This window comes from Neodiprion fabricii, chromosome 5, assembly GCF_021155785.1.
Source record: "Neodiprion fabricii isolate iyNeoFabr1 chromosome 5, iyNeoFabr1.1, whole genome shotgun sequence".
In the NCBI taxonomy this organism is placed as follows: domain Eukaryota; kingdom Metazoa; phylum Arthropoda; class Insecta; order Hymenoptera; family Diprionidae; genus Neodiprion; species Neodiprion fabricii.
In genome coordinates this window covers 33,605,933-33,632,724 of record NC_060243.1, presented here as the reverse complement: position 1 = coordinate 33,632,724, position 26,792 = coordinate 33,605,933, and the positions used below count along the sequence as shown (strand labels likewise).

The 26,792-nt window shown below is 41.8% G+C and overlaps 1 protein-coding gene and 1 long non-coding RNA gene across 4 annotated transcripts in view; one reads left to right on the top strand and one right to left on the bottom strand.

Annotated features, from left to right (window-relative positions):
- LOC124182521 (tyrosine-protein phosphatase 99A) overlaps nt 1-26,792 on the bottom strand; it is a 299,728-nt gene that overhangs the window by 175,290 nt on the left and 97,646 nt on the right. For all 3 annotated transcript variants that reach the window (XM_046569912.1, XM_046569913.1, XM_046569914.1), the window contains exon 2: nt 10,644-10,946. In XM_046569912.1, the coding sequence (XP_046425868.1) occupies nt 10,644-10,946 (303 nt within the window). The remainder of the gene's footprint in view (nt 1-10,643; nt 10,947-26,792) is intronic.
- LOC124182526 lies at nt 23,040-24,432 on the top strand. Its single transcript, XR_006870799.1, has 3 exons — nt 23,040-23,068; nt 23,176-23,261; nt 23,380-24,432. It is a non-coding gene; the product is annotated as an uncharacterized LOC124182526 (long non-coding RNA).

Here is a 26,792-nt window from a genome sequence, read left to right as displayed (position 1 = left end):
CAAAATATTAGTTTTTTGCTCGTCTCGATGCGTGAGATATTCGTTTTATTCATTCTGTTTCCTTTTTTCTTCGCTTCTTTGACCTCTTTTCCAATTTATCGTCGGAATATTCCGTACCTGATTACAATGCCAAGGTGAATTCTTTTTCTCGACGTCGAGCTGGAGAAAAAGACGGTAAAAGAAGGAAGAAGGGGTGTAAATAATTTGTACTGTAGATATATCCTCGTCGGCGCTGATTCAACGAGACTCCCTGACGAGAATCAAAAAGTAATTGTCATTCTTTGATTGGTGCCGAGAATCCGTGGCCATGGATCAACGGAAGAGTCGTTGGAGGGAATTCTTCCGAGGGACCGACTCTAATTGATTGCACCCTCAAGACAGGTCCACCACATTAATCAAATTAAACCCTTAATTTACGGTGAATTTCTTTTTTTCTTCATCTCTCTCCCTCTCTCTCTCTCCCTCTCACTCTCTCTCTCTCACACTCCCTCTCTCTTTTTCTTTCTTTTTCGTGTTTTTTCTTCAGAGACAAGCCAACGACCAATAAAAAATGTCGACCTCGGCAACGAATGACGTCAACCCACTGATAACGGGGTCTACCGGCGATTGTTGGAACCCCAGAAAGATTAACTGCCGCAGAAACGACGCTCCCGCTCTTTTCAAATTCCTAGCAGAGCTCGTTCCCTCCTTTTCCTCTCTTACACGAACGATTGTGAAACTTGCTGATCGTCATGGGCGCCCATGCTCCAGGTTTTGGCTCCCCGATCAATGACGATTCCCAACCGGGTTTTTCAGGGGACGCGTATCTGCGTGAAAAAAGACTGCAACTTTTCTTTTTCACACGGCGTGAAATTTTAACTTTTAATATAAAGTTTCCCATAAACCGAGTATTTTCGTATTTGTTTTCATTATTACGGGGTATTCGGTACGGTTTTGAGTATTCCCTTTCAAAAAACGATTTCGCGACTTTTTCTTCCTCTTACAACAGAGTGAATTCATAACCCTTCGTTGGCGACCTAGGACTAATTCATCAACTCGTATTGTCACTAAAATAATCGCTCGGCTCGATTTCTTATTGTTTAATAATTTTTATTCATTGCATGACTAAATATTTCATTAATCTGACTGTCGGAATAATAAAAAGAGAAACTAGCTTTCATAATTTTTTAATGATTTTTACCTACTTTTCCAGGGTAACCAACCGCCTCTAACCTGAAAAATTTCGACAGTTCTGAATTGAGCTCAGCTGCGACTGATAACTGCCAACATTTTTGAGGTTACATACATCTTCTAAATTTCTTACGGTTGGTCACCCTGGTAAACAGCTGCTCTCCGAACGTAGCGCATGCGCATTAAATTGCAGTCATTGGGATTAACTCCGTATATAACCTCATCACGTCACAGCTATCTTGAATAGTTATCATACAATTTTTAACTTCACGATTCTGCGTGTCAAATTAAGCCACTTATTTGCAAAAACAAAGATGAAGTAAACGCAAAAACTGATAGTAAAGATGTCGGTATTCAACATGTGAAACTTATTTCTTACATTAAATTCTCCGAGATGATCAATTATCATCCAAAATATTCTGAGATGTAAGCAAGTGTCATTACCTGATAGTCAATCGTGAGATCGGATATCAGATGTAACCAACCTTATTTGAAAGCAAAGAGCTTTTTGAAGAGCACAAATACGAAACGTCATTTAACCCAATATCTAAAATCACACCATAATCTATAAAACAAAGATGTGCAGTAAAAATATTTGCTATACAAAACATTGTATACGGTCAAACGTCTCCGTCGAAAAAGTTTTTGCTTTTATATGTCCGTTGCAACGTTTCACCATTTTATCTTCAACGTATAACCTGCAGCTGCGTCGCGAAGTCGGCCGTAAATTGAATACTCAACGGTGATTTGGGGTCGTTGACTAGGTCACTCTAACGAACCGAGATTTCTAGGTTATCCTTTCGACGACTCGCGCATGAATGAATGCAAGCAATTTGTGCAGCCGCGTCTCGTGGCGCTGCACGTTCAATCAGACTAATTTCTTCACCGGGATGTCGTTAAGCTGCAGCGTTACGAAAAGAGGGTGTCTCGTCCCTAGTTTTTTTATTTTCTCTCCTCCTCCTCCTCCCCCCCGTCCACCGCCCTGTTCATCCATCGTTGCGCAACTCGTCTCGTTAGACACTCGAAACGCACACCCTGCATCCATTGTCAAAGGGGACGGATCCCATCATTTAGCTAATAGATGCGGTACGTCCAACAAAGATTTCGCAGCGAAGAGCTGCGAAGGAGATTTAAGGGGGGGGGGGGGAAAAAAGATACATTTCCTCTGAATAAATAACGAACAGCTTTCACACCCTTCATCTTTTCTGCCTATATCTCCACTGGCGCTTAATGATCTAGAAGTAAATTTGAAGCTCGGATAATACAAGCTGCCTAATGTCTGCAGGAATGGACTTTACTGTGTGAATTGGCGGAACAAAATAGTTGGCCAAGTTTCAATTCTACACTACGAAGCATTATTGCTGACTCAATTTCACGTAAATATTCGTTAGAAAGTCTGCCAGAAATAACGTGATAGGTACTCCGTTATATCCAATATCAACTGATTTTTGATTTCTTTATAACGGTTTGGGTGCATTTTGATGTTTTCGTGGGGTTTAAAACACAGTACCTGATAACATCAATTGGAAAATTGGGAGTGTATCAGACTGGAATTAAGTAATAATATATTATATATAATATCTCACGCTTATTGCATTAGACGCGATTTATTATCACGTTATGGTTCGTCCAGATTTACTTAGAATTTCGCAAAAACTCGAGTTTTACATTTAGCAAACAAAATGTAGGTATATATGATAAATTGATCGGAATCAAAGTCTTCTTTTTGTTGAAAATTCCGTTAAAACCAATCAGGGATGAGAAAAGAAGATAAAAAAAAAAAAAAAAACAGCATCTCTAGACTGATTACCGAGAGTCTGACTCAGCCGAAGATATATGTATATATAAATCTGTATAATATATAATATAAGTATATTGACTCGTTGAAATAAACTGATGAGATTTGTTTCGGTGAATTTTTTTCATCCCAAAGTAGAGACGGGATTGTGAAGCGGAGGGGCAGTCGATTTAAATAAAGAAGATAATGATACATACGTTTATATAATATATCGAAAGGGATTATCCTTTTGTCGTTACAGATGCGGAGTGTGAGGGGGGAGGGGAAGGGGCAGATGGGTGCCTTTCGCCTTTAGAAGCCCGGTGCTCTATATCTGCAAGTCAAAGAATCCAATTTGTCCCATTGGATGTCCAATAAATTTGTGTCCTTTGACGAGGGACGTACGTCAAAATGTATCTGGGACTTGAACGAACATCTACGTACACGCATACGTACACGCTACGGTAATGCAGCTCTACCAGATTTTTAGCGAAGAAATTTCAACGAACCGCATGCACTCCAAAGGGAAACCCAGTTATCCGTACCGCAGTGCCTGAACGAATCGGCAGGCGCAGTTCGAAAGGGGAATCAGGAGAATGAAAACTCGAACAGAGAATCGATTCTCGCATTACGTGGAAAGTGGTGAAATCAGTTTTTAAACTAGTAATTATTGACCAAGATTTGACTGACAATGAGCCGTGATCAAATCTTTTACGCTCTGAATTTTTTTGGGGGTAAAATGTTACGATTTTGAAGAGAAAACGGAGCTACTCCAACAGGAGTGATATTTGACCTGAAAAAAAATTTGAAGCTACCTCTGGTTTTCTATTATATGTGTATTTCATCTAAATTTTTTTCAGTGAAATTTCACCCCTGCCAGACGGAGTGTCTCAATTTTCGATCTAAAAAATTTAGACTGATGGAAAAGTTACCGTAAACGTTGGGTTAAGTTAGGTTAGGTTAGGTTAGGTTAGGAAATTTCATCCCTCACAGTCTCAGTGTCTCAATGTTCACTGGAAAAAATTTAGACAGACGTAAAATTTGGATGTAAACTGTAGGTTTTTGGAGAAAAAAAAGTCAATGACATACCAGACACGAGTTGAAATTCCGTCACGTTACTCCGAGATCGCGGTTTGAAAATTTTTGTCTATCGCGTATGGATGCGTGTGTATCCGTCTCTGTCGAGTGGCGCAACGTTCTGAGGGAATAAGAAAAATGTAACACCGTCTGATATCCGGTACGTGTCAGAGAAGATGGCCGTGAGCGGAGGCGGGGAGGGAGATGCGAGGATTTCAAAAATATTCATTTTAATGGTTGACATAGCGGGGATATTGGTTACCGCTGGGACCAGCTACGTGGGCGGAATAGCCGATGCGATTTCCCTGGGAGTTCGCCGGGCGTCGCGACGCGCGATTTCGAATTTCAGGGAGAAACTAAACGCCCTAATACTCTCCGTGAGCAACGGTAACGATACGACATTCCACGGTATACTTAATTAGCCGAAATATCAAAGGGTGGGAGGGAGGGGCTTGAGAAACTGCCGGGAGAACGATCGGCATTTATCTCGGGGCAAAGTCAGCGGTAATAAAAGCTCGACGCCTATCTCAAGCCGCGCAGCGAGAATCGCGAAATCGCTGAAACTGGAAACATGTCAGAATTCGAATACAGTAAAACTTACGATTATATCTTTCCGTATGCAAAATTTTCCACCCAGTCAGCGACCAACTCAAACATAGAAGGAATATTCAAATGCTGATTGTAATACGGTAACCAACCGGAGAACTACTCTCGAGAGACTTGTTTTGAATAAGAAACGCATTTTGGGAAATTAGGTATCACTGAAAAGCAGGGCACGGATTCGACATTTTTTAACAAAAAAAGAAAAAAAAAACATCAGGACGACCAATGGTCTAAAAATATACCCAAATGAGTGTGCCAAGTAGTACATTCCCGCACTAGTGTCCTCGAAAATCAAATTTCGCACACTCAGTTAGGAAAAATAGTATCCGCAACACGGGCGGGAATCACCTGTTTTATGCACTAGTTGCGGAATCTACCATTACTTGAAAGCTATAATATTGAGGTTATATTGCGTGATTTGTGGAAAATGTTTCACGATATTGGACCAGTTTCAAAGTTTGGGGTACTCAACCAGTTTTCGAACGAGTTTTCTTGGATGATTCCCGACGTACCGGCAATCATTATTCACCTTAATTTAATTTTCAAAAATGTATTATTTTGATAGCATCTGAGCCTTCTGACGCTGCTCACAAAACTCGCCCATTCCTGATGCGTCGGCAACTTAAATGCATAGAAAAACGTTTCAACGAGGTTTTTGAAATTCACCTGCTATAGTTTTATCGGTGGGTTTTTTACTGTTGGAAACAAAAAAAATAAAAAAATTACGCGGTCCCTTTTGCATCCCAAAATCGAGTTACGCTGATTGTCAGCGTTCAATATTTGCTCCGATTGAAATTCGTCCTGATCCTTGCTCCTGCAGTCGAATGAATTGAGCCAAGCTTTGCGGGAGAATGGATTTCCAACTCGGGGTAAACCGCATGCCATAAATGTGAATAAACGTTTTTATTTGTGTTACTGTGAGATGTTTTCCTTCCCTTTTCTCTTACTTACTCTCTGTCTTTCTCTCTTCCTTTTCTTTCGCGCTTTCTTCATCGACATCAAGTCGATCCTTGGGTAAATTTAAACGAAACGAAAATTTTGCCCCAAATCACGTTTTACGTTTAAAACCGAGATATTTTCATTCAAACTGACTTGTCTCTCGCTTGCTTGCCAAACTCTGTTTGTCTTCCCGGAACAATTTCATCTCGCGGATTTTACCCTGGACAAAGGAACCCGTTTCGTTTACATTTGGAAAGGGAAATTTCGGCTGCCAAACTGCCGGGCCAGTCTTAACTCTGTATACTCGCATTATCCCACCGCTGCCACCAAAATACTCACTAGCGTGGGACAAGCTCGATATAATACACCTTCCGCCTACATTTCCTCCAATTTCTCTATCTCTCTCTCTCGTCTCCCTCCCGAATATTTGTCCCGAGAAAGTTTTCGCCCTGGCGCCCATACCGAAAGTTCCTCCCCTCTAATTTTACGCCCGCAAAACCTCTTCCGGGATCATTGCTTCGATATTGCTCCTATTACTCGCGCTCTTGCAAGAGGTTTATAAAGTACCTCGGAAGCCGGAGACATTCGGTGAGAACTCAACGGCGCAGAATTTCCATAACGCAACCTTATTTCGCCATTTTAAATTCACTCTCCTGTTTCATCTTTCATCAGACGCGTAATAAGGTTAGAGTTCAAATCTAGGAAACATCGACGCGTCTCGCAGGTTATTAAATAAGGATGAAAAATATTTCACCAAGCATTTCGTACAAGCTTGAGAGATATTAATCTCCGTATAGCCCATGAAAAACATCGTTTGCCTCCCTTTGATGTGGGGGTCGTTTGCTGCGTAGCGCCGTTCAATCCACGATTAAAATACTACGATAGATATTAGAGTAACAGACATTGCACTGCGGGGGAGTAAAAATCCCATCCTCATCCTCATCGTCATCTTCGGGGAATACTCAGCAACGTCGAAACGCGCATGGTACCAAATATAGGCATCTATTCATCGAGTGCCTGTAGGTATGCTCGGAGCATCAGATAAAGACATCATCCCTCAAAATGGAGAAACTCTGTCGATACGTAGCTACGTGTATGTGCCTATCTTTCTCTCTCTCTCTCTCTCTCTCTCTCTCTTTCTCTCTGTACACATATCATACGTGTACATGGGTATGTATGTATCTACCCATCTACATATATCTATGTAGAAAATACAGAGCCACTCTAATTCTGCATCGTACCGACTGCTTCTTTACCACGATATCGAACGGTGTAGTAAAACCTTAAATACTTCTATCCTAAAAGAATCGTACCCTTACCTGAGATACATGAACGGAACTAAATGTTATCCGATATTAACGGCTGTAATCTGAACATCATGACAAGTATCATGAAATAAAACACAGGGTAGCTTTGTTTTCCGGAACCTTCGGAAATTCACCTTTTTTTTTCCTTTCACATTTCCCGAATGCACGAAGAAAACAAATATTTATAAAATATTCGTGTAGATTTTATTTTCAGTCTCCTCCGGCTCTCGGTTTCTCTTGAGGTGTAAAAGAATAAAGAAGGTTTTGTGCAAAAAAAAAAAAAAAAGTACCGCTTCAATCGAGGAACTCAAGAGTTACACAGCCCTGGTCGCGAAAGTCTGAAGGAAAGATTGAAACTTTTGGTAAGGAAAAGTGACGGGTAAAAGGTAAAAAAGGCTGCAACCACGGTCGTGGAAGAGAAGCTCAGGGAACTCGAAAAGGTTTCATGCCCTGCCATCCACTCCATGCTGCAGGAGAGAGAGAAAGGAAGAAAGAAGAAACAAGAGATAGGGGCGAAGAATGAAGAGCAGGGGGAGAAACCTTAGCCTTCGAGAGAAATGGCGGCGAACCGAATGATTTTTAGACGACTCGCGAGTCAAGGATCAGCCCCTCTAAAAAATTCTCCGAATTTTTCCACCCACGCGTCTGATGCAACAATGGGGGGACGAACATTGTTGTATTAAAATTTGTTTCCTTTTCCACTCCCACTTTCCGCCGGTCCTCCCGCCAAAGATTGTTCCTCAATTCCCGCCCGTAGCGCAGATTAAAATCCAATCGTTCCCATCCGACGATGCGATGGGAAGGCACAATTTCAGGAAAGTAAACAAGACAGTCTCGATTATCTTGACGCCGAAGCGAGTTTTCCATTTTGAAATTCTGCCCCGTCTATCCCCGGAGTTCGAGGTCGAATAGTTCGGGATAAGTTGGTCGCTTGTCGCGAGGAATGAGCTCCGGCAAATGGGTCGAGGGCTCTCGGCAAACCGATCCACCGGCTATCTATCCAGAGCTGAGCTACCTAGCTGTCTCTGATAATTAATCTAATTCCGGAGGTAAATGAGAAATTCGATTTTTATAACGAATAAGGAGAGCGAGTATTAAAATATCCTTTCAAAGAGAGGGAAAAACGGGGGGACAAGAAGGAACTGTTCGACCATAATTGTAATTATTTCTGCACAGCTGGTTGAATCATTGAGTACAATGTAAGTTAATCTTCGGAACTTCTGCGAGGTTGGGGGGAAGGGGGGGGGGCATAAAGAAAAAGAAGAGGCAGAAAAAGTTGAGAGTTGTAACTCGGAAGTTAATCGAGACATCTAGAGAAGAAAGTTTTTCAACGGGGGAAATCCCAGTCAGCATCGAAAGAAGACGAAGAAGAAGAAGAAGGAGGCCGAAAAACGCACCAACCGGAAGTTTCATTCGATTTGGTGTAATTTAATTACAATTAAATTAACCGCAACAGCTGATTTTGATATCGGTGTAAATACGGAAAAAGTTTGAAAAATGTTGTCGTCGTAATAGAAACGGAGTTTATTGACTTTTCGCCGAAGTGTCGCGCGGCGTATACGGGAACGGAAGGATAAAAAAAAAAAAAAAAAAAAAAAAAGATGAAAACCCGGCAGCTTCATCCCGGTGTCTGGAAAGTTAATCCAACCGACGCGATTGCGGCTGGTAAACTGGCCGGGGACGCGAATTACATTGACTTATACTTCCTAACGCGCGTTTATTCTGCAAGGAGGGAAAATTTTCATCGAGGAGGGGGGTTGTTTGTAATAAATCTCCTGTTTCTGACAACTCCTTCCGCAATTAGTGCCGCGCGAGGCAATTAGCACCGACTTTAATTTCATTTATTGCTAATATAACTCCTTAGGTATAAAGTGAATAAACGAGTCCAGGAAGAAACGAGTCGATAAAACGAAGTTAATAACAAAAAACTAAATGTCAGGTTGTTACAATTATTAAAAGTAATGTGGCTGAATTCAGGATTTCAGGTATGAAAAACTCGGTAAAAATATTTGCATCTTTGCAAACTACTCGAGTATAACTCGACCGATTTGTTTCGAATTCTGATCCGTTCTGACTCAGACAAAATCACCAAGTCAATTCACCAAATTTGATCAATGTTGGATTGAAATGAGTTTCGAAAGATCTGTTCGACCTTAAAAGATTTGCATCATTTCCAGTTACTGCGTGACAAAGAAAAGAATGTTTTCGCATACAACCGTGAAATGATTCAAAATCTAATTAACTCTAGGTTTAATACGTCCCAACACCCACAAATCCATAGGCAAATGATTTTGTGGATGATTTTCATGGTCTAAATAGTCGAGAAGACAGTAAAAGCTTGATTCTTCGTTTCGTGGTTAAATCTTTCAAAATTCGACGCCTATTATTGAATTTTATATTGCCTGAGGAAAATTCTGATTCAATTTCCCTGAACAAATTCACATACTGAAAATAATAAAAAAGATTACCGTGGCATAAAATTTCATTTCAGGAAGGCCTGCTTCAATTTTATCCGATACGCCCAACGAAGAAGTTTTACATTTCCAAACCCCAGATTTTCCGGAAACGGTTTCAGAAGGATAAAGACGTCGAGGAAATCCACACGAGAGCTTAAAGTCTCACACAACGGCAGCAACGTATAGAGTCATGTACGTGGCGAAGCTGCTGCTGCTGCTGCTTCAACAAACGAACTAGCAAAGCTGCAAACCAGCAGTTTTCCTCCCGAGAATCTCGCGAGTCGCAGTGTAATAAGCAGCTAATTACCAGATAATTCGCAAACTCTGAAACGCGATACCAACCAACCGGGGTGTCTGGAACGGGCACCGCGGGGGAAAAGATTACAGGAGAGTAAAACCCGCGCTGCATAATTTGCTTGTTGGTGAACTTCATCCTGCAATGGGTATTAAAAGATACGGAAGAACGCGAGCGCGTCATTGGATAAATTGGAAAAATACTTCTCTACGATATATTCCATCATTTTTGCTTCCATGTATGAAAATTTCAACTCATCATATGAAAGGATACTTTCTAGGGATTTTTTTTTTTAATTGTAATCCGGGGCTTTTTTAGAATCATAGAGAGATGATATGCAGCTCAAAGTTGTTTGACGTGTACAGTCGAGTGATAAAAACAGTGTCCAAAGCACAAGTGCAGGTGAAGTTAATTAACTTGCAATTAGAAAAAAACTCTACCTTTATACACTCAATTATAATAAATTATAGCTTATGTTGTTTACAGATGGATTGCATACAAATCTCGTAAACTCTATCCAGCCATACAATTGATCCCAAAAACAATTTACGTAAAAGCCGAGTAATAAACTCATAGAGTTTCACTTCAAAATATATTCATGCTATCAAATATCGATGTCGGGTGATTTTTTCAGGTTTCATTAACAAAAAAGTCAAACAAGCGCGACTGTCGGTGTCGGACACGACTACCAGTGAAAACTGTCCAAATTTTTGAGGTTAGGTTCGCGACGGTTGGTCGCCCTGGCAAACAACTGCCCTCGGACTGTAGCACTTTTGCCTTAAGCCATAGCAGACGACGGACCATTCTGTCTATAGATAATCACTCCGTATAGGTATGTGGCGTTAACGAACGGTACTCGATAAGGTAACCTGTTTCTGGTTATTAATCGCTGAACTGTGTTGATAAAAATTGAGAGTTACTAATTCTTTTTTTCACACCTCTGTAAAAACTTTCTGACAAAACTGATCGGAACTCAATTTTGAATACAGTATCGCAGTAGTGGGAAAAACTTCACTTACCTTGAACCATGAGCTTGACGATGGCTTCCGGCATTGGACGGTTGTTGACAAGACAGTAGTACTCGCCACTGTCAACGGAAGTAACGGGATGAAAGAAGAGGGCAAAATTGTCGGCGATTAGGGAGACTCTGTTACGGTGCTTCCAAACGGTGGTGCTGCTGCTGCTGTACTGAAGTATCTGCGCTCCGTTCGCTCGCCATTCCAACATCAGGACAAGCGATTGCTCAGTGACACCTGGACAGGCAAGCGAAATATTTCCACCAGCCTCGGCGTTCACAGGCTGCAGCGGTATCACCGTCACGTCTGAAACATCGAAAAGGGAATTCTATCAGGAAATGCGTCACAGTGCAAACAAATTTCAGAAAAATTTATACCGAGCCATAGAAATGGTGAAACTTAGCAGACTGAGCGTTCGAACGCGCATGCGTAAGCTCTGTGAAGTTTAATAATAATGTGAAGGTAATAAATGAATGATGCAACGATTCGGGAAGACTTGGCTAAGTTTTATTGTTAACTACCTTGACTTCCTTAATCACTGCTGGGAGTCATCGTAACAACACAATTTCCGTTTGGGAGATTTTGACATCTTGTGCCACGTTTCGAGTAGATAAGTTGGCTTCCCTGGCTTGCAGATGAAAGTATAACCGCGTCACGATTGCACTGACCAATAGTGCTGAATTATTTCGCGCCTGCGCGGTCGCTCAGCTATTGCTCAGCTCGCCAAGTTTCACCACTTTGTCTCGTTAATTTTATGTAAATAGAATCACTGCGAATAATCAATCGATCAATATATATTCCCTAACCCAAAGACTCAAGCCTCTGGTTTATTTTTTTTTTTTTTTTTCTTACCCACCCATCAGACGATTCTTGAATGTCGTCTACGAATCCGTGGTTGTACGAGTTTGAATTTTTGTAACTAAATCTGTGCCGTTTTCTTTGTTTGTCTTACAAAAGCCGGACATCGACGGGGTGGTCAAAGGATGCACGACTGGACACCGAAACGTGATCGGGATGCGAATAAGATCTGCCAGAGGAACCGATTCCTTCTGGATTCCCGAACGACTTCGAAATCGCGCGATGCCCTACGGCAACTAAATCGAGTCGTTTTCACTGATTGGTCGGACACTCCTCGCCCCGAGACTCTCTCACGATTGCCGGAAGAATCGATGTAGCTTCTGGACGAAAGCTGCCCCACCAAACTAGTACGTTTCAAATATTTTCAATTTCAGTTTCAACGATTGGTATTTTTTCACAACCGTCTTTCGGCGGTGTTGCAAGCTCCTGGATCGGCGATGGGTTTTATCATCCCCCCCTCCCTCCCTCAGAACTCACATCTGGCCAACTCCTGACCACGGTGTTCGCAAATGTTTACCTCGCTGATTAAATTTTTGAACGGCTGGTTTCCTACCCTCTTGAGGGCCTCACTCAGCGATCGAGCGTGATTTCTACTACGTTTTTCTTCCTTTTCATCCAAAATTGGTTGGCCAGAAAGAAAGAGAGAAAAGAGGATCGAGAGAGACGACTTTCATTATCGGAGGAATACATTATTTTCCTTCTCTTCTGGGGGTTCGTCACGCGCGATATTAGAGCCTTTCAAACTCCACTTCATCGTGGATCTGTTTGTGGTCGATCTTCGTTTAAAAAACGAACACCAACAAATCCCACAAATTATGGAAATGATTTTTTTGCTTCTTTTTCCTATTCCCAGTTTGCTTGACGCAATGATGATAATTCTCAGTCGTTTTTTGTTTCCGTTTATTTTTTGTTTGTTTTTTTTTTTTATTCTAAAGGGGGAAGGGGATTTGTCAACCACTTTGCGGAGAGGACCAGGCTATCGCTAGCGAATGGAATCGATATCCTCGTAATAACGCGCACCAGAGGTCCGTGTATCCAAAGTCTGTCACATGGAAGGCATGTATGGGTTGAAGCACATCGAAAACAGGTACAAAAAGGTATTGTGTCCCCCAAGCTAGGCACAATGGACGCCTCTCTTTCATTCTCTAGTACGCGTGGCTACTGGCAAAGGCTTTTTCCATCCAACGAACGCTACTCGATAATCGATAGGATACGCGTTACGAAGGAAGGTGCGGGCACACGTCCCACACTCAACAATTTACCTGTGCCCATTTTCCCATGCCTCCTATGGGGCATTTCGGCCAACTCGACCAGGTTTCGATCCCACCGTTTGTAATATCGTTGAAACTTTTTGGAGGTAATATTAGAGCCGTTAAAACCCCAACTTTTATTCATTTTTCTGTGCAATCGTTTTCGAGATACGAATACTCAAACACTTTTCTAGGTTCATCTGCTTCAAGTTCTTGAAAAATTGAAAATGGAATAATTTCATCATTCGATTTTTTTTTTTAGCACTTTAACGTGCTTAATTCGCTAAAATCATTGTCCAATCGTTTTTCAATTGTATGGTAATGGAAATCCGATATACTCTCGACTCCGTAACAAGCATGTCAATCCTGGTTGAGGTAGCATGGAATGCCCCATATCCACAGTATCCAATTGAAAACGATATCGATGGGTGAAAATACGCAATAAGCTTTGAAATAATTAATCCTTCATAGTTCGGTACGAATTCATCAAACTTATCGGATGCTGTGCACGAGAAGTTTGAAAATGTTACGCGTAGACTAGGCTACGGAAAGGAGATCGGAACCACGGAGTCTCGACTGCATTGCACCACTCCGCCGAATTTCTGCATATCGACATCAGCGGCTGAACATGGACACACACACACACAAACTTTAGAACGACCGCATGGATATGAGATGCTTGTGTGCAGATGCGAGCAGGCGTTATAGTCGAGTGTGCTTTTTGCCGATCAGCCCGTAGCCGCGATTGGATTCAATACGTGTTTTAATAGTCTCACTTTCTGCCGCTCTTTTGAGATCAAAGGCGACCAATCGCTGGCTAGCTACTGACCGATAAGCGACAGCCGACTGGGTACAAAAGAGGCGAAACGTTCGACAATGCCAACATTGGCGAACGACTGCCACTTTTCACTACTGACGGGTTTAAAACTGCATGCGCACTTTGACTGCACTTCACTCGCTTGGTTTATCCCGAACGGTTGCCATGCTCGAAAAATTAAACCTCGAATAAAACATGTCACCATGGTGTAAGGAAATGAGGTGTCTTCTTGCGCATCACTGCCACTTTTAGCCAATGACACACGTTCCCCCACATGACGTTATTTTGAGCACCATTTTTAAAAGCTATAAAACAGCCATTCATTTTTACGTCCACTGAATCTTATTTGATGGGGGAATAATATTCAAATGTTAAATAATTGGTTACAGAGGTTATGTTGTACTTTTTAAGACAGAAATAGACGTCGTGTGGGGATCACGTGACTTTGCTACTGCGCATCTCCGTTCAGAGCACACCTTGTTACCTTGCACCATGGATGTTGCCGTGTTTGTCGTTCTCCGAGCACTCGCTGATTACGATAATCACGGACCTGCTGCAATGGGTGATGAATGTTTGCACTGTCTTCAAGCGAGCGGCGGAGCTGTATCGTCGATCATAAATTAGGGGGTACTTCGGGATAATGTTTAAGGAAGCTTTTCTGTCCGAGTACTTGGTGACGAGGTGCCGGATCGGTTGCTGATCACGGTGAAAAGATCCTTTCAATTTAATTTCGTTGAAATCTTTCGCGAAACCGCCGTGAACAGCTTCGCTTTCGTATATAAGGTATACTATGTATACACTTATACCCTCGACGAAAGGGCAGACCTTTACCTTTAGCCAACTTTAAAATACATTTTACGAAATGAGTGGAAAGCAAATACACTTTAGGTAGAGCTTCATCCCAAGATGATGGGATTGAAAATTATTACCACTCCGCACAAGCGAGTGAGACGGTCGGTTTCTGTCCTTCTTTCTCCTTTTTTCCCAACCATATTCCCTCCTCGATTCCTCCGTTCCTTTGCACAGCCTTCAACCGAAACGAGTACCTACGGCTAACCAAAGTCGATATTTAATCGACTGTGCGTCGTTAAATCTTTTGTTATTAATAATAGCCCAAGTTTGCTTCGACTCTTTAAGAACCACAAATATTATCCCATCTCTCCGTGATCATTTGACTCGATTACTAAAAATCGATGCCATTCTTCTCTGCCTTCGACTCTCGTCTCATTCTTTTTGGTTCTTCTTTCCCTTTTCTCTGCAAGAACCGTATCACGGAATCGCATAATATTTCGCTGGCAAAAGGTCGAGGATATCGCTGACGCCAAATTGTCATGCGTTCTACCATAACTCTCTTCAGCTATCTCCACTTCCTTCAAACATGCTCATATTTATTCATGGTATACTTTGGCTTAATTTCATAGAGTGCATCTAAAAGTTCTGCAGGCAAGTCAGGGAGAATCCATACATACGTATAGGCGGCTCACATGTATATTCATTCACTTATGAATAGCTACCTAGCAAAATTCATCCTGATCTATCTTTTACTCCCCGCGTTCGCGGTTTATACTGTACGTCATATCTTGCATTCTTGTTTCATTAATTTATTATTATATAACCCCTTCTCAAAATGAAAACCTTAAAGATCAAACTTATATACAGCCCACAGTTATAGGTACCTATAGGCATAAGTAGAACCGAACAAGAAAAAGAAAGAAAAAAAAAAGGGAAACGAGAGTAACATTAAAAAAGTTTTCACTCCCCACAGATATCAGGACTCGAGCGAGGCATTTCACTTGAAGATGAACTTTTTTACGGTAAAAAGGAGAACGAAACTTGCCTCATAGACAGACTGAGTAGCGATTAAGAAAATTAACCAACCCGCCACTCACCTTGGACTCTGCCCGAAGGTCGTAATCTTAAAAAAATAGCGAAAACCCTGGACCACACATTTGCATGAACCACGAAAAAGCGAAACGAGTGTACAAAAAAGCTTCCACCGCAAAGCCTATATACTTATTGCATAATATACACACAGAACCAGCCATAGTTTACTCCGACGATTATCATAACACATTTGATGCACGGTCGAAGCTGCTCCGCAGGTGAAGGTAAGAGCCTTTGTTCAACCTTGGACGTGACCTTCGAATGGACATTATCTTGGCGGGCAGTGGCGGAGGAATTTACGCGAATATCCGAATCTCTTTGCAGCTTTTTTCCCCGAGAGATTTCAGCGCAAAGCCCTGAATCGGACGTTGGCAATTATTGACCAAATTTCTCGCCAAAGGATAACGTAAAGTGTAACGTTAGCGAGGGTGGTGACATCCCTCATACGCACTGCTCACCGACTCGGCAAAAACATGATTTGACGGTCGACGAGGCCGGGCGAGAGGCGCAAGCATAATTTGCTTACGCGACCAAGATTTGCCACGGTGCAAAAAAAGCCTCGGGTTTTCCAGGCCTCCCAGTTCCCGCTATATATATATATATCTCTCTCTCTCTTATCCGAGAGGTGAAACCTCTCGTGAAATCCTTGCATCCACCTATGTTCCGGGATCATCGATCCGCCCTCACGCCTCGATAAATTCCATACCTTTTGACGCTCGATCCTCGCTTTTTGCCGCGCGCATAACCTCTTTGACAGGTCCGTCCTAACCTACGCGGCTCGTGAAGCGCACTGACCCGCCAAACGCGTAGTTTCATACCGTCGATGACGCTGCCGAGGCCGAGGTGAGAGAGCATCATAGGTATGACCGACAGAAAAACATTTGAAAGATAAAAACGAAGAAGAAAACGGATATTGTAGACTGGGCGATTCTCGTCCCGCGTATAGGTTGTGTTATGTATAAGTTTGAAGGAGCGAGTGTAATGTGCAAAGTTTGAGAAGGGAGACGACGTGTACATAAGGAAGACACGCGCCGTCGAGTTGCGTCAATTTCTTTCGTGTTGGCTTCAATTTCAGCCGTGGAATACCCGAGATTATGAACATACATACCTACATACTTGTATGTATGTAAATGCGCGTGTGCGTGTGCGTGTGGTTATGGGTGTATGTGTTCATATGCGTATATATATATATATATATGCGTGTATGCGTGTGTGTGTGTGTGTGTGCGTCTATACTGGAACTACTTGCTATTCGGAAGATCCTAGAGTTTTACTCGACGGGGAGAAAGAAGCGGGATGGATATAACGGAATGGGGATGGGTAGGATGGCCCGCCAGACCCGGTCGATAATTCAGATCCGACGTCGCTTCCAATCGCTGACTTACGCCAACTTCGTTCCACGCGATCAGAGGATATCTTATTCAAAAAGAGAAGAAGAGGAGGAAGAAGAAGATAAAAGAGAAGGAAATCAGAATAGGCGACAAGGGGACCCGGATGCGAATATCTGTAAATCAAAACCAACAAAATTTTCAGATATTTTCACATCTGTTATTTCGATACGGTTTACGGCTACCGTAGCTGTAGAATTACACGGTTTATTTCAATCACCGAGCTGCAGTCCGTGAGCTTCGACTTATCTCAAGTCGCTTTATCAGCGACAAAGTTCCCCCGTTTCGGATGACGAGAAAGTTGGCTGAAAAAAAAAGGCATGCCGTACCTGGTATGGACCGGACTTATTCTTTATCTAGTCAGCGGAACGAATGTGCGGTATCAAATTCCGTGGAAGCCGTTGGAAATTACGATGCTCGGGATTATGTGGGTTTAAGGTATACGGACGTCGAGCTGCCGCCGGTAAAACTCGGAGAAATGAACACCGAAATACACGATCCAAAAACGACTTGGGCCAAGACAGCGTCAGCAGAACGTGTAACGCCAGCGATAGAGGGTAAAAGGTGGGAAAGGTTGTGTACGACTCTTAGGTTAGGTTGATTAATCGATTACCCAGCGGCCACTGGTTTTCGCGTATTATTCAAAGGTTCGAGTGCGGTCGAACTACGTTTTCATTACAACTCCGCGTTTCTCTGTCGAGGATGGATTTCAGGTTTTACGTTCTGATTGGCCGCTCAAAACTTTGATCACGCTAGTTCAAAGCATCAAATTCATCGGCCTGCTTGATCCGCGAGGCTTGACCTGATTCCATAGTGCGTGAACACACATGCGCGGTAATTTTTTAATTTTCTATGAAATTTCAAAGGGATCATTTTATCGTTAACCATTCGTCGAACACTCGAAATAGCAAATAAGCACAATTTCGAGGATTTAGGAGGAAAAAAACGTGCGGGACTAACGTTGAACCAATCACACAAGTCATATTACGACTCGGGCTCAGAGGATATGGAGTACAGCTTTCGACGAGCCTTGAGGTTTAATTAACCTAAATTGAGGAAGAGACAGTAACTGCTAACTAAGACCCTTTCTCGTAATTGGGTATAAATGCCCATGGAATTCAGATCTGACCGTAAAGTTACCCCGGATCAGACCTTCGGGCTGACTTGAGTGAAATATCTTCACGAGTTTCGCGGGGATAAGCGACCATGTCCTTACTTTATTCAATGTCCCTGCCAACCCGTTCGACCTGCCGTTTTACAAACACCCAGATCACGGATTGACACCGAGCCTAGGTGACAATCAACGTCGTCAGCACTGGAGCAGCGTAAGGAGACTTTCGAAGTTTGACTTCCAGACGCTTCGATTCCAGGCAAAGTTCGTCTCACTGAAGACAGCCAAGGACTCACTGGGACTTCACACCCTGCAGGGTTGCCCGAAAGCAGCATGTCGAACATCCATTCGAGCAGTGAAAGAAGATCGTTCGCACGTCACAGAGTGACAAATAATATGAGTTAATAAGAGTTTCGTGTGGAAATGCTTTGCCACTGTTCAACTAGTCAACCTGCAGATTTCGGCTCCGGTTCAGGTTAACGGGATCGATAACTTAGGGTCGGCAGCTTTGCGGAAGGTAATAATTTATCGGGGCTGAGGTCTGATTTGTTCGAAACTCGGGCTGCAACCGAATGGCTTAGGTACCTGGACCTATTCTCATCCACGATTTAGCAGCCAACTGACTTGCAACGGTGCCCGACCGTTTCATCTCAACAACGACGATCGCTCCTTCTCCACTTCCGGTAACGAAGCGAACTTCTGTGTTTGACGACGTATAAAAATGATATCCGGTTGATCCCTGTACTGAGACAACGGCGACGACGACACCGGAAGTTGACGACATCAAAGCTTCCCAGCGCAGTCGATGCTCCCGATCGAGATACCTTCCGCAGGAGAGGATTTCCCGCCATTGTTTCACCGCTAACGCTCTTTAATTTTAGCTATGGAACACGTCCGACATCGGCCACCATTATTTGACCGGGCCAATTTCAGGGCTCATGGTCCGTCGACGTACCTCATCGGCCATGTTGAATCCTATCGTAAACCACCTCGGATATGCTACTTAATTTCCTATGCAAGAAAACCCCTGCGCACAAAACTCGACGGTCGTTCGTTTTAACGATAACCATAAGACATAATTAATTAGCATCAAGGTGCTTGTTAAACGCTGTTACAACATTACTGTTTATGTATCTTACTTCTCGTTCACCGTGTTTACCTAACTTCGTTTCACGGACACATTACCTTGATATTTGCTTAGCCCTTAATTTCGTCGTATGCAGAATTTCCCTAATTTTTCCAACCGGCGCTACACGGTTTTTTTTTTTTTTTTTTGTACCTTTCTGCGCTACATTATTTCTACATCATATATAATCACTCTATTCGAAGCGAACTACCCGTCTACCCAATTTTTTTCCTTCCCTTCATCCAGCCAATGCCGACTCAACTTTTTTTTTGCAATTAAACCAAATTTCTGACGTACATCTTTATAAATACTTAAACTTATCTTCTTCACACCTCGTACATAAGTATAAGAAATTCTTTCGACCTTTAATCGTCGGTGGTAAATATCACTGATGTCGGGTCGGTCGGTCAGTATATAATCAGAGTAGCAGAGTCGTAATGGATATGAAAGAGAGAGCTAAAAACCAAAAGAAAAAAAATTACTTTAATCATCGGGAAAATGATCTTCGGTTGCAAAAAGACGCGAGCTAACGGCGAAAAAGCTTAAAGCTGAGTCAAGGAAATGAGGAGGGGGTAGGCGGCTGTGCGGCGGAGCGGGTAAAAGCTCGATGGGTGTGTATAAGGCAGTGCTAGGGAAAAGCTTGATTGAAATGATCCGGCCGATTGGCACGTCATAATCTCGTCCTTTCTTCTGCCGCATCCTCTATTTCGGTAACCAACCCTTACCAGGGAGATCCTTTTTCTGTCTCACGTTTCCTCGTTAGTAAATTACCAGAGCGAGGGTCCTGGTGGACCAGAAAAAGGGACGAAAAGGAGACGAAAGAGAAAGAAGAATAAGACGAAGAAGAAGGAAGAAAAACAAAGAAAAAAAAAAACAACAAATAACACCGGTTCTCCCGTACGAACGAGTTTTCCGAGCATGATTTCAGCCGCAAGCTCCTCTTTTCGAGTGTCGAGATCTCTTCCTCTATTTCCTCTTCAGCCTTGCGTGACAAGCCGAAAAACTTTCACCCACGTGATGAAAGGCCGACTCTATTTATATACAATATAAATATATACACACACACACATATATATATATATATACATATACATATATACATGTATATACACCCGTTTTTCGTATCAATTACTCTGGCGAAAATATGATCATCAATACCCTGTGGAAAAACTTTTCTTTTTCTTTATTCCGTCCCTCTTCGCCCCCTTTTAATGTTCATGGGATAAAAAGCATCACCGCCGGAGAAATCGAAGAGAGAAAAATATAATTTAAAAATAAATGGGAGCGAAAAACGAAGGGATGAAAAAAAAAATAGTGGTAGTTATACTCGCATGTTTATTACACTGTGGGATCGGCCGCAACGAAGCCAAGAGCCAGAGTAAGTAAGTAGGTAGGATGGTTAAACGCATTTTGTGGCTTTGTTTCGCAACAGATGTGGCTGGCGAAGAAAGAATCAGTGATGTATAGACGTTGAGAGATGAATGAAGATGACTTATACACAAGGTATAGGAGAAGGTGGGAGGCGAAGGAATCTCGTAATATACGACGAGAGATTAAACGTGAAAATAAATTTTCAAAAGCGGAATGAAATTCTTGTTGTACGATATAATGGGTGTGATGGAAAAAAAAGCCATTCAAACGTTGAGGGTGTGAAAAACGCACCGTTTTGTGTAAAACTTTATACCGTAGCGTGTTTCTTCTACGTTTTTTTTTTTTTTTTTTCTTTCTTTCTCTTTTCTCCTTCTAATTTTTCTATAATTTCTTTTTACTTTAGCTTTTGTTCCTCCGAGCAAACGATTGAAAAATGAAAGTTTAACACGCGAGCGCTTCGCGGTGCCTGCAGCTGGCAGTTTCTACTCATCGCCTGCTGCACAGTGGACAATAGCGTCGTTAGCGATTATCGAGCTGTTTTCACCCGCACGTCATAAACAGTGCTGACAGAAACAATCGCCAAGTAAAGCAATAAATATGGATTTTATATCGCTGCAGCGGAATCCTCTCTGAAACAACTCTGCACTTTCAGGCACCTACAACATCCGTATCAATATTCACGTGACACAATTGCATGGTTTATTATTCGATGTTTCAGACGCGGTGCGAACGGCATTGAATCGATTTTTAGTGCACCGGTATCGCATAATCGCGGATTGTGACCGGGATTCTTTTTTCACATTCAGTGCTACCTACTACAAAAAATTCTTCATCATTCATAAACACATAATCTTCTGATTACTCATTAGCCGTGTAATGCTTGCCTCTTACTAAGTTGTGAAAATCTCGTATCCCCTAGGTGAAAAGAAACATGTATGATAGACTGAAATCCGCTTGATTTAACTGCTGTTCTATCACGACTGTTTTCTTGATATTCTCCAAACTTTTCCATACACAAGCATTTTTTTTCAATATCATTACTATCGGATATTAATTGAATTTTTATTCAACACATCTTAACGCGCTTAGGTATCTTGACTGTCGATAATATTAATTTTTTCATTCCCTTGTACAAACTGTCACGCATTTACAGTCAATTCCAGAAAAAATAGCAATTAACCCGCTCATCCAATCGGCGCGTGAATGAAATGTCAACAACGGTTCAAGATTTCGAAAGATTTCGAGATTTTGAGATCCATCGGACATGGCTCTTTTAAGATTGGACTCGATTGATATCTTATTGGTCCAAAATCGCAGTCCAGTTTCCATAAAATTATCCAATCAATATGGGAGAGAAAGAATGAATGAATGAATGATAAATTTACTATGCCGTGGTAATGCAACCTTAGGCAAGAAAGAGAGAGACAGAGAGAGAAAGAGAGAGCGAAGGGAGAGGGGGAGGGGAGGGGAAAGTGGCTGGCTGCTGAAACCATCAATCAAGCTCACGCGGGACGTTGACGGAATTCCTGAATCTTTTAATCTCCAAGAGTTCCTCAGGGACAAAAAGTTGTTATTCCACCGGCTCGGTCTTGTCGCCCAATATCTCGAGCGAGAGAAGTATTCTTCGTTGTTCGGATCGAAATGCCTCGGGATTTTTGAGGGTGGACGTTCGTTTATGCTATATAGTCGGTAAAACAGTATTCATCACTTATTGGCGATTCATGGAATGGAAAATGAACGATCCGCGTGAAGTGTGCCGGGATCCGTAGATCCTTGGCAACCGTGAAAATATCTTTTCTCAATTTCTCATTCGTTTTGCGAAACCATTTTCGTACATCGATCGAAGAAAAGGTTATCGCGACTTTCTCTATCAATATGGTACATCAGTTTCGTACTCAATTATGCAAAGAGAATATGTTTGCGTATTTACACAATATTGACAAGAAAATACGTCGGAGAATAGCGTGCAGGATAAACAATGCGTTCGTCGAAAATCGAAGTTTCAGCCTAAAAAAAATATTATTGTTTAATTTCGAGCACGTATGAAAATTTATATATTATACCAGCAACAGTAAATTCGATTCCTATTGTAAACCGACGGAAAAACATGTATTCGACAGTTATATTGTTCCAAGTATTGCCAATTTCCGTTGAAAGGACGCATTGGGAAGAAATGAGGAGAGAAAAAAAACGGACTCCTCGAACGTGTGGAAAGCTCTGCAACTTACACAGTTTCGAAGTTGATGTACAAACACTTCATATTTACTCACTCAGTTTTAGTGAATGACCTGCAGGCCATGCATTGAAATACGGAAGAGAAGCTGAGCGTGATAGCGATAGCGATACGTCGAGAGGGCAAATATTTGTGTTTGCATGAAACGAATCGCGTGGTTACAATTAATGACATAGGTACGTCACGTGACCAGTCGGCCGGTTTCTAGGCAGACCCGCCCGCTGACACAGTACACAATAAGGTAAATGATACCTTGTCGAACACTGTAATTACCTTCTTTATTAGCTCTTTCGTAATTACATACCCGCTTCAGCCATTTCCTACCTCGTTTCGCTGTTGTGCTGCAGTACGATATAGAAGGAACAACATTCGACAGTGTGCGTATAGCAGGTCAGAATGAGTGGATTGGATTTTCGTATAAACATACGAAAAGTATACCTTATACGCGGCAAAATTTACCACCGGAAATTAAACAACCTGGCTGATTTTTTCACCAGATTCGGATTGACATGCGAGTCAGACCCTTGGATAAGATTGAACAATACACACAGAGACAGGATTTGTTGATTTTACCGAATGTGGCGTAAGGGATGGTATTTTTTTCAGTCAGAAGAACAATTTGTGTTATAAACTGAAACGAAATCTGGTTGATTTAATAAAATATCTTACCCGTCACATCCAGTAAATTCCAACTGTTGCAGCTCAAGCTTGCTCGGTCTGATAGGAACGGCGGAATAAGAGAGGAGCGATGGAATAAGGTAAAGGAATGTGGAACAAGAGCGAAACGATGAAACAGAAACAGAGTAGGAATGTGGAAAATAAGAGGAACGATGGAATGCGGTAGAGAAAATTGGAACAGGAGCGGAACGATGGTACGGGACGGGAATGTGGAACAGGACAGGAACGATGGAACCGGGTTGGAATGTGGAACAGAAGACGACCGCTGCAATAAGATAACACGAAAAAAGATGGCGTAAGGACGCGATATGTGTGTAGCATTGCACAGTTATTAAGACTTGTTCATATTTAACAGTGTCTCGGTCAATACGTCCTACCGAAAGTCTTCCAGAACTTCGTTTATTGTTTTAATATAAAAGGACAGTCGATCGGTAGTTCGGATGTAAGAAACGGACCCCTCCGGTCAAAATGACGGCGGTAGAGACTTGCAGGCTTCGGGCGGAATGAATGGGGAAAACAATAATACGAAAAGGGAGAGAAGAGCATGCAGTGCGATATTTTGACGGCACATCTCTCGGTTTCTCCCGCAGGGCATTAAGGAGTGACGGAAAGGGTGTCTCGCCTTGAAGCTGGTGCAGGGAGAGGCGTTCGCCGAGTAAGAAATACGATGGGGTGACCGTAATTATTATGGTCGCGTGTCAGCCGGCAGCAGGGGCGGTTGGCTCAGCCTTAGCAGGTTGTGGCGGCCCGGAGCCGGTATTCCCAAGTATAATTATTTGCGTTGCTATTACTGTCGGGAAGATAACGCCTGCGCGTATCAATAATAGATTAGCCGCGAGTTGTTTGTGGCGAAAACCATCAAGATACGTTCTCGTCGGCGTACCGCGGCTGGTTCACAATAATACCATTAATATATAACACGGTGAAACCCAAGAACGGCAGGTACAAATACCGAAACTCGAAAAATTTCCACTTCTCATTATACCGTACATTTCATAACTATTTCGACTTTTCACCGTAGCCGGAAAAAAAAATTCCAAATTAACGAAGTACTACAGTTGTAGGCAAATCATTTTTTCAGGTATGACAATGACTGGTAATACTTCTTTATATATGTATTTATAAGAATAAATAAAAGAGCTTTAAAAAATACAATTTAAACGTACACCCTCTGTGCACACATGATTTATTTTTTATGAACTATTTTCATTTAATTTTTTATTCCAGGCTTCTTTAAAATTTTTCACAGACTAATTTCTAGGCTGTTTTTTTTTTTTCATGCCACGTTGATTATTCCATCATGAAAAATTAAAAATGTTCAAGTAAAAAGTATGTTTAATCCCAGATTTATTTGTCTACCGTTTGATTTTTTTTTCTGAAACGTTATAAAATTCAAAAAGATCAAGGTCTGAAAAAAATTAAATCTTATTTTCTAAGGAAAAAAACGAAATCAAAAATCTGCCGGCACCCTTTAATAGTGAGATAGAGCATTGAAATTTTGAGGATCATCTTTTTTCAAATTTAGCCCAAGATTTTTCAATTATATTTTTTTTAATTTTTTTAATTTTCAATATATATATTAGGATGGCCGCTGAAAAAAATGTTCATGCTCCAAAATATATATATATATATGTATACACCCCAATTATACCTGCAATATTTGCACCCTCGTCATTACGGTGAACATTTTTCTCCCATGGCAACGGCAGTGAATGTTTCTTTTTTTCTTATACTTTTTTTTTCTCACTACTCACATTAACGGCAGTCCTTCTCATGTCCTTTAATTTTTTTTATTTTCATCCTCTTTCTTTTTACACGGGGCGGAATCCTTGGATGTAGTTACAACCTCCCTCGTTAGCTGACCAACGCGTTTCGTGTTCCAGTTCCTGATACATTTACTTCTTTTTCTTCTCCCTCTTCATCTATTTTCGGCTCTTGCAACAAAGGAGAAATTCCGATTGAAGTGACCCCGAAGTCTCGAAACAAAACGTGCAACGCTGCACAAAACGAAGCTTCGCACTTTGTCAAACTCAGATCCATCTCCATAATATTCATATTTCATTGAAAGAGTATTTCCACGATTTTGTAGCAAAGAAACGTTGAAATTCTTTCACGATGATTAATAATGACTTAAACACTGATTTATTTCCTGCTTCTTTGAATTCACGTTCATAATTTACCAAGACTGCTTTAATTTATATGAAATTTTCCGTCACTTGTATATTATTTCTATTCGTAGACTTTCATGGCCATGAGGATGATATGTAAGGTTCTTTATCGATTGACGTCCAATAATCGACTGTTTCTTTGTTCCGTACCACCGGCCCACTTTTCGATTAGTATTGCTAACCAACTTCAGGCTAGTCTGTAAAGAAGCTCGTTCGTTTCTAGTTCAGGGCTTTTACTACTACTCAGCCAAGTAGAATTTAGGTGAGAATCTAGTGAACTAAATTAACCAATATTGCCTTCGATCGAACAAAGAAAAACGTGCGAACTTTCTGTGATATGATCAAATTTATAAGTGAATTTGAAAACCTATCCTAAAAACAAGTGAATTTTTGTAGCCAATAGCCTGAACATGTTTCGCCGCAGAGAACAAACAAACAGATAATTACTGACCAACAATCAACGGAAAAAGCCTTGTTTATCTGAAAATGAATACAAATGTTTTTCTATTCACGCCACCATGTCTGAGAACATCGAAGAGGTACCACCCGTAGGAATAAAAAAGTGCATCACTTATGAATTTGAGATTTTGTTTGCATAGGAAAAGACCGTGACGTTGTTTGAATTTAAAATATATTATTCAGAAATTAAATTCATCCAGGAGAGTGGAATAAATCGATTCGCCCTCGCGGGAGTACATCGATCGATCTCGACATCATCCCGCATGTAAGAGCAATAAAAGTATGGTAGAGAATTTTCAACTCGTAGGGAGAATTCAACGAATCACCTCCTCCCGGAAGCTAAGTTCAGTCTTTTTTCGAATCGTCTTCTTCTTCCAGTTCGTGCTCGTTTTCCCGTCCCTCTTTTGCCTCGGCACGGAACCGGGTATAGAATCCCGAAGACCGAAAGCGCACGAGCCATGGAACAAGTAAAGTTTGAAGCTCCTTCGCGCGAGCTTAACCCCAATCTATGGTAACGTAGTTACCTCAAATGCACACATACTCGTCGTCCGGAAGGAGGCGACTCTTGATTCGCGCCCCATCTTCACGGAGTCTGTCTACCTGGTACCTACTACCATTGTCCTCATCCTGCACCGCGTAGGATTCCGCAGTTCGAGTCAAGTAGGTATTTACATAGGAACTTGTATCTGTTCGGTGTCGCTTCTGGAACCTCCCATCCCTCCGAGCAGATCCTTATTCGTACTCGTTCGCAATCTCTTTCTCTCTCCCTCTTTCTTTCTTTCTCTTTATCTTTCTTCGAGCACCTACCC